Below are 20265 nucleotides of genomic sequence, written 5' to 3'. Positions count from 1 at the left end.
CTATGCACCCTGTTTGTCACAAGGGCTCAGTAATGCTCTTATTTATTAGGTCCTCAAGCCTCCGTGGATAATCCGTTTTGCTTCTCCTGGCTGCATGTGCTCAGTTATGGGTTTGCAGTGAATGATATCTGATTTCATATCAACAGCTCACAGGCATTCGCACTCATTACAGCTCCAGCACGACAAAAACCTCCGGCCAGAAAAAAATGATTACCAGCTGCATTAGCATCACTTCCATGTATTAGATCTGTGTACACATCCGACAAAAGAACACTGAAATGAAACTATACAGCACCTAGTGGATTTAAACTGAAAGCCAGTGCTTGGATACATGGCGGTTGATGTTGAATTCATGTTCTTGGGAAGGTTTTATTTAAAAAATGAATGCACCATGATGCTTGCTAAATCATCGTTGAATATGTTTATGCTTCCTTACTGCTAGGTATCATACAAACTCGGCAGGAATATGTAATGTAAACATATCTACATTTAAAATTATCAGCAGTGACAACTATAACTTTTTATGTGCAATAATAATTAATAACATTTGTTATTACAATAAAACAAATGCACACACACACACACACAAAAAAACACATCTGCAAGTCATTTTAAACACTTATTACAGCCATTTAATTTGTCTCTGTTTTGTAATGTTGTATAAATCAGCTTTCTTCTACACAGTGTGCTCTTTGTGTATAAAAAAAACAAATATTGAACGCAGCAAAAGCATGCAAACCAAATATGGCTTTTTAAATCAAAAGGGATGAATACTGCTACAACAATATTTAGAAAATGGGTTGACATCTGCCTGCTTCTTTGCTTTTCATTTCTTCTTGTTTTACTACAAAATCTTCAACTTGACAATCATAAAAAAAAAGAGAAATTGAAATGATGCAAAAAGCAGCTTGTCACCTTACAAATTTAGAAAACAGCTTTAAAAGATAAAATGTCAATCTGAGAAATATATATTTTTGGACAGCCTTTGATACAGAGACTAATACACTTCCCTGTACCACAAGACTTTTGTAGTTGAGACATCACATATTAATTAGATTATATATATATTTTAAAAAAAAAATGTAACACAAGATTATTTGGTTTCTTTCAGAGAAACGTGATTGATCTCCTATCACAAAATATACAGTTTGATGAACACTGACCTACCCGATTCTTAGCTGACTGACAAGTTAATTGTAGCCATATTTTGTGACATGGCTTCCAAACACTGGCTTTCCTATCGCCATGGATACAATTTGAAACACATTGGATATGTTTGAAATATCTCAACAGAGCAATTTAATACTGCTTTCCTCACGCATAGAGCTTTTAGTGGTTTCATAAAAGTAATAAAAATCTTTGGTCAACTTTAGCCTCTTTCGTATCATAACAAGAGAATGATTACCCACCAAACAATAACTTATTCATCAAGAATGCTACACAATTTTCTATAAACAAGTGTCTCCTACGATTAAGATACAAAAATGCCACTTAACAGACCTCAATTTTACAGCTTCACTGAGACTACAGCATATTATTAAAAAACATAACAATGCACTGAAAACTCCAGACACTTGTTTGGTAAACTACACACAAACAGACACAGGTAAAGCACCCTGTTTGGCACAGTTACTATTAACATGTGTAGCAATAGAAGAAATTCCAGGTAAAGCTTTTGGAAGCCAAATATGGTACCATTATATGCTTTATGATGAATGAAACTTTGCAGACAGCGTAACGCAAGCAAAGTCTTGATAATCAAATAAGTGCTTAGAAAGGAGAACAGAGATCTCGGATACAAAGCTAAGATTTTCAGTTTGCATGAAGAGGATCTTCTTTCTTCCTTTGCAAAATGAAGGTGACAATAGGTAAAGGATACGGACCACTTCAGGGATTAAGGGAATTTTTTTTCTTTCTTTTCACTTTGTTTTTTGTATTAGGAGTAGCAAGTGCAGGCCTGTTGCACGTGACGGACATTGTTGTACAGTACAGGTCTGTCTGCCCTGATAAAAGCGTACCATGGTTGTTCCCATGGTTATACTGCGCATTTACTATAATTTAACCTAGTTTGCCATGTTTATTAATATGCTTTACCATTCCTCTCTTCTTTACAATGCTTACCTATGCTTTAGCATGCTTTCACTATGCTCTATTACACTTTGCTATGCTTTTACTATGGTAAACTGTTATAGGGGTGCCACTGTTTAGCTTTGTTTCTCTCTCTATATAAAATTCTACACCCAGTGCCATATCGCCGTTACATCTGAACGCAGTCGCAGACTATAGGAGTAGGATACACAGTACAAACTTCAGTCTCGTTTTTCTTTTTTTGTGTCATAACCAGCTGAATTTATCAAAGTGCATTTTTCGTCGTTCCCTACTCATGCAATGACTGGGTTAAAGTTGTGTTAGAATCCATAAAAAAAAAAAAAAAATCAGGAGAAACTAAAACAAAAAGTGGTTGTGCAAGCACCATAATATACAGCACTTATCTATATTCTAATCAAGATAAACATCTAATCCCAAATAATTATAGCACCTGCCCACGAGGCATAATGGCTTTGCCGTTAGCAAGACTGAAATTGATCCCACATTACTGAACATTTTATTAGCGGCTTGCATGAATAAATAAAAAAAATATAATAATAATAATAATAATAATAATAATAATAATAATAAAAAGTGTGTGTTATTTTAGCTTAAAATACTTGAATCCAGATTTTTGATGGGGCATTTAAATACACATACCACATGCTTACAGCTGCTCGTTGGTTGTGCCACTACTCATGTTCCTATGTAAATTAGGGTTCTGGCTGTGTCTGTTTCGACTTCGTACCGATGAGAACATAGTGTTGCAGTCAGGAACTTTACACTTGTGCAGCTGACGGAGGTGCACAGTTTTGTAGTGAGCCCTGAATGTTCCTTTGTTGCTGTACACCTTCTGGCAGATATGGCAAGTTATTGGAGAGCCAGCTGGCAAGTGGTGTGTAAAGCAGTCACTGGTTCTCTCAATCAAAGCCAGGTTTTGATGCAGCTCCTCTTTTGGCGTCAGACTTAACCCTTCGCAGCTTTCATCGCTGTCCTCCACGGGGATGCCGTCCTCGCTCCCCCCGTCAGAGTCCCAGGAGGAGTGGGTGCTGCTTCCTGATTTGAGGATGGAAGTGGTGCTCAGATCCAGCACAGCCTCCTCCTCCATGGGGCTCCCTCCCAGGGGAGAAAAGGAGCTCTCCATGCTCTTACTCATTGGAAAAACCAGACCCATCCTGTTCGCTCCTTTAAAGATCACGGAAGTCTGTGCAACGTGTTCCCTTAAAAGTGTGTCTGGGTGGAAATCTTTAGCTAGGTCTCTGCAAGGAGCCGGGGTGGGGAAGAGTGAGCTTGGGGTTCCGTATTGGTCTTTGGTCAACAGCTTGTGGTGCAGATTCATATTGGCGCTGTGCCTAAAGGTTACAAAAAGGGAAAGTTACAAAAGTCACTTTTTTTTTTATCCATTAGCAATCATAAAGAAGATGTTTGACAGTTTTTATATATGAATTGTTAATTAATGGTGTGTTTATAAATCATGCACCAGTGAAACATACAGGTTTTTTTTGTTGTTGTTTTTATTTGGACTCCTTACCTGTCTCTGCTTCTCCTGGAGGGAAAGGCTGCATTGCAGCCCTCGACAGTGCACATGTGCATTTCTTTCAGATGCACATTCCTGTAATGCATTTTCACACTGTAGGAGTTTTTGAATGTCTTACTGCAGATCTCACAGTGATGAAGGGCTGCTTCTTTGTTTGAGCAAAGCAAATGCGGTGCCATGCAAGGCATGACTGCGGAGTCTGTGGCACTTTCTGCCGTTTCTTTATTAGCAGTTAAAATTCGGAAGAACCCCCCGTTTTGTACTCCATGCTCATTTTCCACATAATCAACGTCACATGGATGAATTTCTGGCTCCTTTTTTGCACAGCTTTCCACATTGGACATGTGTACCAGTTTAAGAAGATCGTTACTTTCCTTTTGGTTTTTTTCAGGGGCACACGAGATTACAGTTCCTTCCAGCACACATTTAACCCCATTTCCCAAGTGGTACAATTGATCTTCTCTCTCTTCAGTGATATTTGAATCCCGATTTGATTTGGGGTCTACGTGGCTGTGGAGTGAAGCTGTTGAAATGTCTCTGTCTGTTGACTGAATGACACTGCTGTTCTCTTGGTGGGCAGTTTGTTTCTCAAACCTTTCACTTGCGGATTCACCTTTGCCTCTTATCTGCAGGGGAATGTCGTCCCCCGAGCTATCGTCTTCGCCGAGCTCGCCGACACTCTCAACAGATTCTTTCTCTATCTTAATAGGCATGCTGGATTTGCGAGATTTTTTCTTTGGTACGGGATCAGAGGACAGTTCTGCCACAGGCTGCTCTGGAAGAGATGAAGAAATCAGAGGTAACGAAGGCAGGGTATCTGGGGTGTTGGCAAGCTCGCCTGGAGTGACTAGACTGCGATAAAAAGGCAGTACAGGCTGGACGGTCTTCAGGTTTGGAAACAGTATCCCACTCTGCCCAACGTTGGGGAAGCTGCTTTGTATATAGCTAGAAATGGACCTGCCGTCTGTCGGCACACTGGCACTGAAATCAAGCTTTTTTTCAACGTCAGGTGTGACATCTGCAGATGAGTGGCCTCTCATGTCTTTGTCCCGGTGGTTTCTATTCATCGGCATGTGGAGTCTGGGGTTGGGGTTGGCGCTGTGCCGGTTGCGGCTACGCAGGGAGCTGAACACCATGTTGCAGCCCTGTATTGTGCACTTGTGTTTGATCTTGAGGTGAACAGCGTTGTAGTGGATCTTGAGCGTTCCTTTATCATAAAAGGTCTTTTCACAGGCGCTGCAGTAAACCCGTCCCTTCCTTGGCCCGCTGCCATTGTTTTTGTCAGGAGATCGCATGCTGGTCTCCGGGGACATCTGTGCCACCTCGGAACTGACAGAGGCATTGCATGGAGTCGAAGGAGCCTCGGAATACTCATCGCTGCCAGGGAATTCCTCTGCTTCCACTTTGGTGGCAGTTTCTTGGTGGGAGTTCCAGTTTCTTTCATTGTCTGATGCAACTGAAGCAGAACTGGAACCCAAGAGGCTGCTCTCAGTCGCAGGAATCTGAACTTCTTGCTTGGTTTTGTGGCTTTGTCTGTGACCCTGCTCGAAAAGGAAAGCATCTGTCGAGGAGCCGATCACAGGAGCCGTTGGGACAGGGCTGAGAAACTGAAACGGCAGCATGAAGGCCATACTGTTTATAAAGTTTTCAAAGTGGTGAATGTTGCTAGAGGTGACTTTTTCAATGTTAGCAGAAAGGCTAGGGCTTCTGTGGGAATTGCTTTCTATAAATGCCCGAATGTCTGAATCGGTTCTGGAGTTTGACACAGCTATTGCTTGTCCTTCCTTATCTTGGATGACCATGAGCTCCACTATTGACTTGGTCTCCCCAAAACGAAGAAATTGTTGCAATGTAGCGACCTCCTCTTCATAGGTCATAATGGCCCAGCGATCCAGTACTTTTCCTGTGGCATCCTAAAAATAAATATATTAAAAAATATATATATAGAGCCATCTTAATGCATAATTGCCTATGTATATAACAACGGGGCCAAAGGTTAGCTCACATCACATCTTTGAAATTAAATTAATTAAAATGATATGTTGTAACTCCAAACAGATTCTGCTTGCTTTAACATATTCAATTGATCTTTATTTAAATAGAATAAATGTAAAAAAAAAAAATGTAATTAGTGTACCACAGTGCGTGTATATATTTTTTATATATCTACTTATATACACACACACACACACACACACACACACACACACACACACACACACACACACACACACACACACAGCTTCATTTTTTCCTCATTTAAATCCTGTAGATTCATTCACTGTGTGTCCAATTATCTCTGAAATACAGCATCTCAGAGGCAGATGATAGAATGATATATAGTCTGGCTTCCCCAGCACAGCTGTACACACACAGAGAAGTGTTGAAGGGTTTTGAAACTCTGGTTTCGGATAACTTTGTGCTAGAGCTATGATAAATATTTCATCACACATCAAGTACTTAACGGCCTGTTGAGATTTTCCTATAAGGAGGGACAAAGGTGAATTAAACGCAAGGTCATGAATATTTCATGTTATCCTAATAGCCTTTGCTCCGCCTACAGCAGTTACTAGTGTTTTCCTGGGTGTCTGTACTGGTTGTGGTAGGGGGAGAAGCTACCACTGCGCCTCCATATCAATAATACCTAGTGTCAAATAACCCTGAGATAGGAAGATAAGAAAATAGGGGTGTCTCATTGAGAAATGCATTGCTATAGTATATGTGGCATGAGGTTTAGTTACCTGAAGGACATATCCTCGAATGTAATCCTGTAGGGTCCAGTCCAAAGCATTGAGGATCTGGACGACCTCCTCCTGTTTCAATACACTGAAGAGGCGGTCAAGGAGAATTTTAAGTCGGACTGGAATAGCTTGGGTTCCATATAGCATCAGACTGCTGATATCGAAGACCACGTTCGACTGGACTATCTCCACCTGACTGCCTTGATACAGGTGATGCACTTTAAGCTTGCTTAAAGCTAGAAAAAAAAAAGATGCAGGATAACATATGCACAAAGTATGCATCAGATTGGAAAAATAAGGGTGCAGCAAAAGTGAAAAACACATACCGTGTGCTACCCATCCATGCTGGCACTGTTCACATTGTCTTATTTTAATCTTTCCTGGTTTAAAGCACTCACAGTTGCAATTTACCAGGGTGCAGCAGATAGCCTGTTTAAAACAAAACAAAAACAAAAAAAAGAGAAAGAAACGTTTTAACTTTGGAGATCCAACATTTTATTCATTAATGTTTAAAGACCAGGCAAAGCGAACATGGATCTGTGCATTTATAGATTTCTAAAACCACGCCTTTAACCATCATTTGCAATGTAATTTTTTTATTGGCTGCATCAGTGATAAAGCAATATCCAAACATTGTATTTGCTTGCAGACCTTAAAATGACAGACTAAACAAGATTTTTAAAACCTGAAGTGCTGAATAATAAAGTATACTGGGACGCATCAGGGCTCTCCTAGAATAATGCTTCAGAGCTGAACAGAAGAAAGGAGTTTGGCAGAAGTATTGCATCCTTTCTCACATCTGTGTGTGAAGTAAGAAAGCCAGCCTATAAAGTGTTGGACATGATGAATCGACACGTTACAGTTACAACAGGGAGCTTCCATTCCATCACCGGCGGTTTTTCATTGATAGAGATAAGTTAAAAAAATGCACCTCAAGGTATCTTTAAATAATGCCCTTAAGAGTAAAGAAATTAGTCAAATGATCTGAAAGAAAAACATGAACCATGTCCACAATGCTATGAATAGCACAGATGCATATTGTAAATCTCACAACCATGTCCACAATGCCATGAATAGCACAGATGCATATTTTAAATCTCACGACTCTGCATAATTCTGCAATACTGGAAGGCCTCACGGTTAATAAAGGGCTGGGCACTGCTTGACACAGAGTTCGAAACCTTTGTCCAGGATGATTTTACTGGGTTTGGCAGGTGAAGAAATTGGAGCCCTAGGCACTGGTGACAGGCATATCACTGAACACAGGAAAGGCTTCCATTATGGCAACAGGCATCTATGATCCCAACGAACATCTGATCACGTATCTTTACCATCCAATTCTGCCGAGATTACTACATCCTCCAGTACTAGAAATCTGACTCAAGGGCAAGGGCTTTGCTAGCTCAGCTTCTTGCTGCGGTAAGGAAACCCCAATTGCTTTTCAGTTCTATAAAATGATGTCAGGAATTGCTCTAACAGCAAAGACCTTGTCAATGTGAGAAAGGAATCTCCTGCTTTACAAGCTTGCCTCTCGTGGGGGATTATCACTGTAACATTACAGCCTGAATATGTCTCGTACTGCTTTTACCTGTATAAATACATTGTTAAGACATTCTACAAGATCTAGCAACAGCCATAAGCTCATTGTTAAAGTTGTTTATTTACTTTCAAATTCATTTTAAAAAATGGCCACAAAAAAACTAAAATTAGAACGCCTTTTCACTTAACTAATAAATTGTCTGCACCGTTTAATTTACAGATGAAAATCACTGTGCGGCTTACTGATAAATTATAGAAACTTCTTCATTTGATGTCGACGTTTCGCTTTTAGCTTGTGTTGTATCGTTTTTCCTTTCAACTCAGTAAGAAATCTTCTTTCCCAGAGAAGGTCTGCTTGCATGGGCCTAAAGAAGTGAGTGACAGGAGGACCTCAGGCAGCTCCGGTGGCAAAGTGCAGCGCAGTCAGGGATCAGATCTGTTTTGCTGGCTTGGTTCAAGGAGACAGCACAGTATGTGATCTGCTGGAATGTAGGGAGGTGTTACCCGGGCCAGGCACATCAAGAGGAACGGGTTGTTTACATCTCGTGGAGAAAGAAGACAAGGAGATGACAGAAAATTCAGAATTTTTTTTTTTATTGGCTTCATAGAATCGTCAATGATTGATGATGGAAGTGCATAATGCTCCAGATTCCAGATGAAATATTAAAATTCTTTCTTGGACCAAGAGGTAGCTTTCTGTTTTGGCAGTTGAGGGGGGGGGGGGGGGGGGGGGGGGGGGGGGTTCTGAGATCTTCTATCTTTATGATACCTATTATTTGAGACCTTTAGTATTCTACCACACCACCCCAGGCTAACAAACACCACTGACCTGTACTCAGTCAAGATCATTGAGAAGGACCCCAAGCAATGCAGGTCCCTGACATAATGTGCCAACTGTATTGTGGGGATTAAACACTGACACACTGCACTGCTATCAAGGGTCATGTTATTGATTCAGCTAGCACCGTCTCCACAAACAGCAACACATGACAGTAATACACTGCTCTGTATGCTACAGTCACGTGGGACCTCACACATCCACAGCCTTACAAAATACAACTCCGCAGCCTTACGAAGGCTTCAGCCAATGGTTCTCCACTGCATCGGCACACAGCAAAATATATTACGCTACAATGTCATCAGACTGATGTTGAGCGATCTGTGCTATGTCTGATTCATTTATTTAAGTTCACTGAAACATGCTTCCGACATGCCCTATACAGAGTCAACCTAAATCTACATACAGTAGCATGGTGCCTTGCCAACTAGGGAAATAACTGCTCCGATTTACTTATGAAATCTATTTAATACTTTAAAACCCTGAAAAAGAAAAGCATTTCTATCAAGCTGTAAGCAATAAAAAACTAAGAAAGTTTTAGAAATATTTTGGTTATTGACTTGCATTATTTAGACAAATAATTTTTAAAAGTGAATTGCAAATATATATATAGACACACACACACACACACTCACACACACACACACACAAACACTAATATATATATATGTGCAGTCCCTTTGACTTTTGAAAACACAGTGACAGTCTTAGCTACACAAATAGGTCGGACACATTATTTACAATAGAATTGGGATACGTATTAAATGGGTGTCAGTAATGGCAGCAGCCTTTGGGGTTTTCCACGTTTCAGTAATAAATAATGCAGGCTCTGAATACCTTAGAATACTTGCGTACAGCCTTGGCAAAGCGGACACTGGGAGTTTACTAATGAAACATGATGTCTGCTTTAATAATGATTTTCCAGTAACAGCAAGGCACCTGATTTTCATTTAAAAGAATAAAGTGATGTGCAAAACCTTGAGTCTTAAAAGCAGCTAAATCCCATAATCATCAGGCACAAAACAAGCACGGTCCAGTCAGTGTAACTGCATTACCCACATAGAGCTCCTCTGCTGTAGCCTGTAATGTACATCTCAATCACTTCCAATGGTCAGATATTCAGCAATACCACTTCTTACTGAATGTGTCATTCCTTTTAATTAGTTGTGCATGCATTATATATATATATATATATATTATATACATACACACACACACACACACACAATTATTTTTTGTCCCCATGTGAAGATGTCATTTTGGAGTGCATATGTAAACAGAACAGATTCAATAATAGCACAAATAAAAATCATACGGGTATTTCAAAACTGGGCTGTTGGCAAACAGTTCCCTATGTTGGGATTTGTTTGACATGTAGTCATATTTTTGGTTCTTAATTGGTTTACTTAACATGTTGTTTTGTTAAAACAGGATTCTTTCTTTATGATCTAAACATTGTCAGTGTCTGTCTCTTGACTATATTAATCTTGGCCGCGCTGCTTTATATTTGTGCTTTATAGATCCCTTTATCATCAGCCCTTTATCATCAATAAGGAGGCCTGGTGGTCCAGTGGTTAAAGAAACGGTCTTGTTACCAGGAGGTTCTAGGTTCAATCGCAGATCAGCCACTGACCCACTGTGTGTGACCCTGAGCAAGTCCTTGTGCTCCGTCCTTCGGATGAGACGTCAAACCAAGGTCCTACTGCAATGACTCTGCAGCAGCAGTTGTGACGCATAGTACACAACTATCCTCTGTAAGTCATTTTGTATAAAGGCATCTGCTAAATTACTAAATAATAAATGCAGTGGAAAGAGATACCGGCTTTGCAACTTTAAGGGTGGCAGTATTTAAACCATGCCAGATCATTTTACAATACAGCATTTTCACATTTCTTGAGTAGTAATAATAAAATCAGTGATTCACCAAAACGAAGCAGGCAGGTCCCTGAGAAGTTTCTGAATGAATCTGCACAGCACGGAGATTCTGACACTTTGCCAAATACAGCACACTTAGTGCTTGGACCAGATCCTGCTATTGTTGCAAGCAGATTGTTTTTCCCTTCAGTGAAAGGTTTGTTCATTGACGGATGGTGACTGATGGAATTAAACAGGTCTGGTTGCTGGTATTCTTTGTTGTATCTGCAGGGAATGACCAGGGTGGAGGGGTTAAGAAACAGACATTTAAATTAACAGCTACTGAAAAAAGAATGCATCTGCAATAATCCAAACAGTACCTTGGTGCAAGTAGAACTTTTACATTGTGAATTCTCCAGACTTATCGACTGAGAGAGAAGGCACACAATTAATACCCTATCCAAGAACTCAAGTAAACGTTGCTTTTACTCTTGTTTCATTTGCGAGAGCTATATACGGCAATGCATTTTCACAGTTTGTTTAGCTGCGGTATAAAAGCCTATAGAAATTGCAGCAAAATTTATCAATGGGAATGAACTGGGATGCCCCCACCCCCACACACAAAATCAACAGAAACTGTTTTTTTTTCCTGTTAATGTTGTCACTCAGCTCTTAGGTATTGTATTGCACAGCCAGAGAAATCTAAAGCAGATGTCTGAAGGGGTATTCATCTCTCTCTGAGGAGTCTAGTTTTCCTTATTTTTGGTTCAAGGCTGGTTTCCCTACAAAACCTTGCAGAGGGATCCAAACAGACTAATTTACCTTAACCATTAGTGAGAACAAACAAAACCAAAACTATTAAGGACGTTAACAAAAAAAAAAAAAAAAGGTTTTCGTTTTATTTAAGCTACATAAAAACACAATATAAAAACTACATGCACACACAACATATTTTTTGTCTGCAGAGCCTGCACATTGATTTTTGCAAGGAATTTGTGTTTCGAGATATTCACATGTATGGATCATTTTCACCTTGAATGCAGCAGTATTGTCAATGGTTAGATGATCACCTCTTTCCACAGCTTCCAGTAGAGCTACAGTATGTATTTCTGCACAGACTCAGTTAGAAATACCTGCTGTTCCAGGAGAGTCCCTTCAAGCCCTCCCTTCCATACTGCCAGCGAGGCAACACCTCTAACCTGGGAATCAGGAGGCTTTAAAGTATAGATTAGAATCTATGCCTCTGCATGTGTATCAAATATATATGTTTGAAAAGAGGTATAACTGCTTCTTGAGCTGTGTAGACAGAAAAGTAACACACAGTGCAGTACACTTGCTATTCATACAAGAATATAAGATCTAAGACTCCAATATGTTTAAAATATAAGAATATGGTAAAGACATATAAATACTTTTTTTTTTAGAACTGCAGTAGTTTTATTGCATGTATTTGATGAATTCAGGGGGCAGGGATTATAATAACTCATATGCATTGTAGTAGAAACTCAACATCGCTGTACCTGCACATTCAAATTCCATGTCCACTCTCAATACAGCCTCACTACACTCTAGAGTTATTTGTCCCATTAAAAATGTACCTTAACTGTGTTTAAAAGTAAGCTGCTGTCATACAGCTGAGGTGTGTGTGTGTGTGATTAGTCAGGCTGGAGGAGTTTCAGAGAGGAGCAGCATGCATCTGTAGGAGGGAAACGCTTCTTGTGCAATTCATCTGCCAGACATGAACATCTAATGGCTTTTAAAAGTACCAAATAACACAATAAATGGGTGTGGCAAAGTGCCCGCCCCTGTGTGTATTTTGTGTATGTTGTGTGTTAATGTTGGTATATAGTCATTGGTAAACGGGATATAAACGGGTCTGTGTAACACGAGTGTTTAAAATGTATATTTGTATTTAGGCACGAGGATTGCACAGCACTTCACATGCAAGTAAAAAGTAATAATATGAGCATGGCGAATTGCACTTTATTAATTCACGTGCAGTTGTATCGCGACTCCAATTGAATGATTGATTAGCAATCGAGTTTCGGTACAGCTGCATAAAAACAACATGTTTTCACTCACTCGGGGTTGTGTGCTCGGTGAGTGGAGAACGGGGTTGGAAAGGAAGGTAATTGTAACAATAGTAATAGTTCAAATCAGCTCACCGTGTTTGTTTAGTGTTAGTCCGTTTTGTTTCATCTCTTTGTTTTGGCTACCAGTGCCACATCCTGTGTTTTGTTTGTCTTGCAACCTTTTATTTTTTGTCTGTCTGTGCATTATTAAATGCTGAGCGAGACCATTCGCTCAGCCTCACCAAACTCCATTTCTGTTGTTTATTTCCTGGTTCCTGGTTTCTGGTCTGACATCACCAACTGCAGCCATCTGTGACAATGGGCAATTATTAATACTGCATAAAATGGCAACAATAAGTATGACCTTCTTGTTTGTAGTGTTATTTATCTAATAAGGGTAGCGGCAGTGACATTTAAATGCAATCCTAGGGGACGGCAGACTTGTTTAATCTCAGTTTCTCAGCATTTTAGCTGAAAAATAAAAAAAATCACAAGCAGAAAAATGTTGGCTAGAAAAGATAGCTTGTGAACCTGGACCAGTGTATTTTAATTTTTTTATTTTATTTATTTATTTTTAATGAACCTGCAAACCTGAGGGATTGCTGTTCTTTTACTTTGCTGGTGCCAGAGCAGATGGTCTGCTTCAATCTTTTTCAGAGTACTAAAGAGAGGTAACATACATTGTGGCAGGTAATTGATTGCAATAGAGTAGGGAGCCCTGTATCCAATCGACAAGGTGAAGCCTGGACCAGAGCGAGAGAAAGAAAGAAAGACTTTGCTTGCAAGGCTACCACACACTTCCTTTAGAGCAAGAACAAAAGAGTACTTCATTCCCCATGTGTTTCCATTCCAGGTCTGCTGTTTGAACTTCGGCTGTCAATTGTGCCAAATTGTGCAGTACTACAAGGTTAGTTTGTGATCATGTGCTGCCTGCTTAGCGCCACAAGGGACAAGGTTGAAAGCCTCAATCTCATGTCACTTGGCATCAAAGCCATAAATACAGAACCTAGGTGAAGGTAAGCTTTAGACCAGACTAATAAAAACAAATCTTAGGTAGAACACACTGCAGGGGTGCTGGAACTAGGGGTGCATGGGCACCCCCTGGCATTGCATGGCTTCCGTCATATATAAGGGTTACAGTTTTGTTCAATGGCTTTCAGCACCCCCACTTTAAAAACTGTTCCAGTGCCACCAACACACTGTATATAAAATCTTACTTTACGGACCCAAACAAACTATATACAGTGTAGCTTTGACTAACCGTCAAATAAACTGACGAAAAATAAAAATAAAATTCTAAAATCAAGATTAATTCTAAATTAAAGATTGCCAATTATGTTTTTTTTTATTCAGACAAAATAACAACATTGGAATAAAAAGCTTTACAAATCTGTCTCCAAGTTAAAAATAAATAAATAAATAAATAAACAGATTGGAAAATTACGAGAAGTGTCTGATGTGCAATACTTGCCATTCAGTTACTGACACACAAGGACGATAGAGGTCTCTGTGTGCTGTGCAACTAGGACGAGTGTGGGAGAGGCAGCTACTTACTAATCCAACAGTCATAACTGTGGTCAAATGATGCACACTTATGAATAAAGCCTGCTGATAAGGGACACAAACAGCTCATTACAGACAAATGCCCCTAATCTGTGAAGCTTACAAAAACACACACAATTACCAAACCATGTCTCATCTGCACACACCTATGAAGCGTTTTCAGAACAAACAAAGCAGTACTTTACATGACCCGGTGCCCCACATATACAAATACAAATACATCGCAATCAAATTCAGTCTGCTGTAAACGCTTTCAAAGATGGCTGCTCGGCTAACTAGCAGCAGGTGTTACTAATTATGTCCTGAACTACAAACACTTTGCAGCTTAAGCGTTACAATGTGTAAGGAACCATGGCTAAACGAAACATGGTTTTATGAAACATGAATTGGAGACAACTGCTTTCACACTCAGTCGTAAACCTCCTTTCAACACAAAAGCATCACAAGATGAAAAACTAAGTGCAACAGCATCTGGAACTTTACAAACATATTTTTCTAATTAAATGACACGTCCAGGTAATAACATAGGGTACTAGAGAACAACCCCTGCGCAATTATCAAGGAAAAAAAAAAAGCCCCATGCTAGATATTGTAAAAATTCATGGATTAGGGATTACAAATTTCCTGGTGCAAAATATTTTGTCATGCTTCTGAAGGCATTTACTGTACATACTTTACAAAACTTGAACTGGTAGTCGATGACAATTATAAATACAAATACCATCAGTGAGATTTGACTCGAGGATTAGGATAGTGAGTTTGTATAATTTTTTTTTCTGTCAATTTTCTATGCTACACCAGCTGCACTGAAGAGAGTTAAGAGATTCTAAATGTCCAGCTGTCTTATAAATTTCAAAATACTTTAATTGAATCTAACCTCACAAACCTTGACTGACAAAGTATGTATCATCATCATCATCATCATCTTCATCTAAATGTGATTTCTTCAGGAGTCGTTTAATATACGCACAGTCCCATCCCTGACACAGAAAGCACCTACCATAGCAAAGCGATAAAGGGTTACCACAATTTAAAAACTCAAGCTCAAATATCCCAGAGACATTTCTTCATAAGTAAATGATTGCAGAGCACATTTTATTGCTACCCATACACTCATTAAGAAACAGCTTTGATTATAATGATATGGTTTTTATTACTCATCGTAATGTATCCATAACAAAATATCCAATTGTTTTCTCTACGGGTTAATAAATAATAATAATAATAAATAATAATAATAATAATAATAATAATAATAATAATAATAATAATAAATGCCTGGAAAACGACTTTGCTTCCATTTAATTTACTATCTTATTAGAAAACATCATAACTAGTCTGGGTTCTTTGCCGTATTCTTCTCTCTCAATATACTTCAGTAACAGTGTACTGTTATTTTCCGTCAAAGCAAGCTTGCTTTTGCTGAATATCACTGAAAGAATATAGGTGTTAAAATTCACAATGATGCTGAAGTACAAAGTATTTTTTTCAGCAATAATCTCAGAGTAAACTTTCAAGTTGAAGACTACAATAGCAAAGAAAAAACAAACACTCGCACAGTAGAAGGCTCACCATCTAAAGATACTTCTGGACAACGACTTCCTTTGAAAACCCGACACTTGTGTTTTCATTGTCGCCGAGTATCAGACCTCCCCTCTTGAATGCAGCTCAATACCATAAACCAACAGGTGCTTAAAAACAACATTTTATCTTCTCGATATACTTTATACAAATATTAGCAAAACTTTTAAAATCAAAACTAAAGTAATGCTATAGTTACCTGAGCCGCCATGAGAAAATAAATTAGACAAGTAAAAAAAAAGCAAAGAAAAAAAAAGCTTCTTTTTTTGTGAGGCTTCTAGTCTCGCAGTCTACAGCAAGACAGTGGCAGCTTTGCGGCCACAAAGAAAAGCAGCAAATGAGAAGAACATGTTAGTACACTGCATTTGAGAAAGTTTGGCTCCCAGCTATGCGCTGATTAATATCAGATCTCCCTCTTTGCTTGCCTCTTGACAATCTTGTCACATCTGGCTGACAAATCCTTGCAAGCTTATCCGAACCAAAGCAGAGCAGATCATGCTCAGAGAGTAGCTGGAAGGCGTTTGTAGCCCCAGTCAGGCACTGATGTACTATCATGAAACTAATGAAGCAGACTACGCTGGTAGGCTGCAGGAGCACGAAGCAGCACAACATGCCCAAGGGCCTGTGCTACATAACACAGAGTTAGCACACAGGAAGACAAGCCCAACGATCACATCTCACGCTTCAAGGAGCTAGGTTCCAGAAGAACGAAAAAAGTAAACGTACACATCGCACTGAAACCATTAAAAAAAAGACTTATTGCAAAGATGAAATATATCACCTTATTTTAGAATTGCAACAGTGACTTTCTCCTTAGTGTGTGCGTGTTATCCAGTATCTCCCATCTAATATACTCATATATAAAAACTTTGTTTTTTAATATATATATATATATATATATATATATATATATATATATATATATATATATATATATATATATATGCATTATTAGTACCATTGCGTATAATATTATATACAATAAGTGACACACGGTTTTACAGTGTCAACTAAAATGAAAAAGAAAAATCGTATATAAGATGATTGCACTAAGAACCCAGTAACAGTGTTTTCTGTACAGATTTTACAGGGATGAATGAGGAATTACAAAGTCTCTTAGGACAGATCTAAATGCATTTTATTGAATAAGAAAAATATGAAGTTAGTGTTTGGAGGGACACCAAGATAAACTAAATGTATACACAAACCGGGGGGAAAAGTTTTGAGAACTATAAATCATTCCAGTATATGTTAAATAAATATAGTAAAATCACATGAGGAGGAAAATAAATCTAGATAGTAAAAATGAATAAAATAGTTCCCTAAATTAGTTCCCTAATTTTAAAAACAGCAGGGGCTAGTTCAGTAGCAGTCTGCTAAATCCAAAAAGAAAAAAAAAACAAAAAACACATGCATCCTTTAATCATATTGACTTGCTGAGCAGATTTCTACTAAACTTTATCGTTCTATCTTAAAAAGAAAATACAAATAAGCTTGCCAGCTATCTGCTTGCTAAGTGCTGGCAGAACTTTGTGAAACTGGCCCCCAGAATGTCACAGATTGAGTGTGATGTTTCTCTAAAGTTGATCCTATGGGCTTTGTCGTAGCCTTTGTTTCACATTGTCTTGATTGTATTCATAAGACACAACTGTGACATTCAAAGTAAAAAAGCAAACTGAAAATCGACAAAAAAAAAAAAACACACACACAAGGAAGAGAACTGGAGACAAGCACGCCAGCAGTAAAACTATTCCATTAATGAAACATTCCAGCTAGAAACTACAGATCTGTTTTCTACTCTGGGGACATCAGACACAAAAATACCTCTCTGAGCAAAGCCCCTGTCTTACCACTCAAGAGACATGAATGCAAACTGGAACCAACTACAGCTTTAATCTTCCTGTAAAAGATTCCCTCAGTGTAAATTATACATTCCAAAATTAAACAACTGAGAGGTGCCCAAATCAAGTGCACGAGAACCTTTTTGATAGTTACACCATGGCTCTGGAAACTACAGTCACAACTTAAAACCGATGTTAGCTACAGATTAGAGAAACAGAAACAGTAAATATCTCTAAGCAGTCCTATTAAAAAAAAAAAAAAAAAAAAAAAAAAAAAAACTATTTTCTTTTATTATTATTATTTTTTCATAATACTGGACCTGTAAATAGGAAAACAGTAAACAGCAACAATAAGTAACACACTATGTGCATACAGTAATACAATTTGTGTGAAGATTTTGCTTTCTCAAACTTTTCTTGTTCATTCAGGGGAGTTGCCCATTAGCTGTCTGTGACATGCAGGGACACTCAGAAATAGTATGTGTGTGTACATGTTTCAGGGCTGGACTCATATTTATAGGAAATACCTTAAAAGCACAAAGCATGCTCACAACCATGCCACGCAAACACACTGCACAGTAAACACACACTTCACTGAAACACGTTACACAAAATGAGAGAAAAATAAGCCAAAAGCAATTTATAAAAAAAATAAACAAACAGCTTGCTACTGCTGTTTAGATTAACAAAACATTAAATAAAAAAATAACTACAGACAAGGTAGCTTTCTTACCTCAGACATTTTCATTAAATCGATGTTTCCAGGGAAACCACACAGTTTGCCATTCTCTAAGAGTTCTACCAAAGCAATGCTTCCAGCTCTCCTGCCTGTACAAGTACTAAAGCTGAAGAAGAACCATCACAGTCACACAGTCCGTCAGCTAGTCAGTCAGTCACACACACGCACACACAGACCCCTCTTTTACTCTCCCCTGGATCTAAACTACTCAACATGTGCAGTGTGTTCAAACTGCACAGGGGAGTGGAATGAGATCCTCCCACTCAGTGCTCTCCCGTGCTGGGGGAGGCTGCGTCTGCTTCTCACCTCTGGTACAGCCTCTCCCCTCAGCGTGGTGTGTTTGAGCATTCTCCCCAGAGTCACAGGGCAGTCCCCCCACACAGCTGGCTGGAAGAGGGCATGACACTCATCTTTCACAGAGACGTGATCAAAAGGCATCAGAAAGGCTCGAGGCACTCCGACTGCAGTCTGGAGAGAGTGTACCTCTGTGCTCCGGCTGCCCGAGTAATGCATTCAATCAATGCAGCGATTCTCTGCTGGGCTCAGGCTCTCACTCGGGAGTGCTGCTGGATGTGTTTTTATCTCTAATACCACTCTGTGAACAGCCCCGCTAACATGTTGTACCTTGTGCCAGGACTGGAAGGTGTGCCATTTACTCACAGCGCTTTTTTTTTTTTTTCTTTTTAAGAAAAGGGATTTATCTTTAAAAGCTAGGAGTGTGTTTCAGAAAGTGTTCACACTAATAGAAAACTAAAAACTACAGCAGATATTTAAATAAATAAAAAAGTGGACTTTGGAAAGGTTAATTTAAATTTTAGCAGTACTACTACTACTACAACTGACAATAAAATGATTAACATTCACTTATATTCATATTTCAGAAAAACAGCTGACAAGCCCCTGAACAATTCCACCACTTGACTTCCTCATTTATTGGTGTTTCCAGTGACGGGCATTTACAAGCAGTTAATTGTTTTTTAGAGTGAAGGCCCCCTTTTCATAAAGCATTAGCCTTTCAGGGGTAGACTTTGCACCCCATTTAAACACTAGTCTAATAACTGCAACATAAACATCCGAATATGGTATGGAATGTATTTTAGGTGTAAATTAGCTGAGCCCTTAATCTTTAAAAGTAGAAGCCAACTGCTCAGATCCTAATGCCTGCCAGCATACTTTGGCAAACTCTTTCAAAGTGTATCCTACAGGGTTGCTTAGCCTAAGCCGATATTTCTTTCAAAATGTTGTGACAACTTTTTTTTTTTTCTCACAGAATCACATGTCACAAGTAGAGTCCAAAAAAGGGTCAAGGGGCAAAGTACAGTGGTTAGTGCCAAATAATGAAATCCACTGCTAATAGAAAGACTTCTTCAAAGTGGGGTTACGAAAAAAAAGGTGTGCCTGCCACTAGAACAAAACTGTTTAAACAGGACGTTCCCCCCGGGGTGCGGCGCCTAATCCACAAATTACAACGCAAGTTTTAACAGGCATGTTCCATCTATCACTAGGAGCTCAGTAACTAACAAAAGGAAAACTAACCTGAAGATATTTTCAGTAGTTCTTAGTTACCATGTTTATAAACTACATACCTGCACGCTGAACATCACAAACTCTAAGTGAGTATGAGTCACATGCTTCTGAAAGTTTATTTCTCAAACAGGACAAAACAAGAAGAAAAAACTGAACATTTCCCAGCCTGGCCCGATTTATTATAGAATGGTCCCACAGTCGTGGTAATAAACATAATTTAGGGACCCATCATCCAAAACGCAGAGAATTCACGTATTATAGCACGCAGTATGGGTTTATCCAAGTTAGAAATCTATACAATTAAAATATGTTGTAAAATAAAGGAGTTCTTTTTTTTCATTCAGG

The 20265-nt window shown here is 38.9% G+C and overlaps 1 protein-coding gene across 3 annotated transcripts; it reads right to left on the bottom strand.

Moving 5' to 3' along the window:
* Window positions 1–609: 609 nt before the first annotated feature.
* LOC121294795 (zinc finger protein basonuclin-1-like) lies at window positions 610–18950 on the bottom strand. 3 transcript variants are annotated; one of them, XM_041218883.1, is made up of 6 exons: window positions 16116–16193; window positions 7227–7241; window positions 6693–6795; window positions 6367–6602; window positions 3620–5538; window positions 610–3440 (listed from the first exon to the last, which is right to left on the bottom strand). In XM_041218883.1, exons 1-6 carry the CDS (start codon window positions 16176–16178, stop codon window positions 2756–2758), a joined length of 3021 nt encoding a protein of 1006 aa, XP_041074817.1. In that variant the 5' UTR covers window positions 16179–16193; the 3' UTR covers window positions 610–2755. The 3 variants fall into 3 exon arrangements, with proteins under 3 accessions (XP_041074817.1, XP_041074815.1, XP_041074816.1); XM_041218881.1 differs by lacking the exons at window positions 7227–7241; window positions 16116–16193 and adding an exon at window positions 18700–18950; XM_041218882.1 differs by lacking the exons at window positions 7227–7241; window positions 16116–16193 and adding an exon at window positions 18388–18628.
* Between the last annotated feature and the right edge of the window lie 1315 nt (window positions 18951–20265).

The sequence above is a fragment of the Polyodon spathula genome, chromosome 19, assembly GCF_017654505.1.
Source record: "Polyodon spathula isolate WHYD16114869_AA chromosome 19, ASM1765450v1, whole genome shotgun sequence".
NCBI lineage: Eukaryota > Metazoa > Chordata > Actinopteri > Acipenseriformes > Polyodontidae > Polyodon > Polyodon spathula.
The sequence above is the reverse complement of the archived record's forward strand: the minus strand, read 5'-3'. Positions and strand labels throughout refer to the sequence as shown.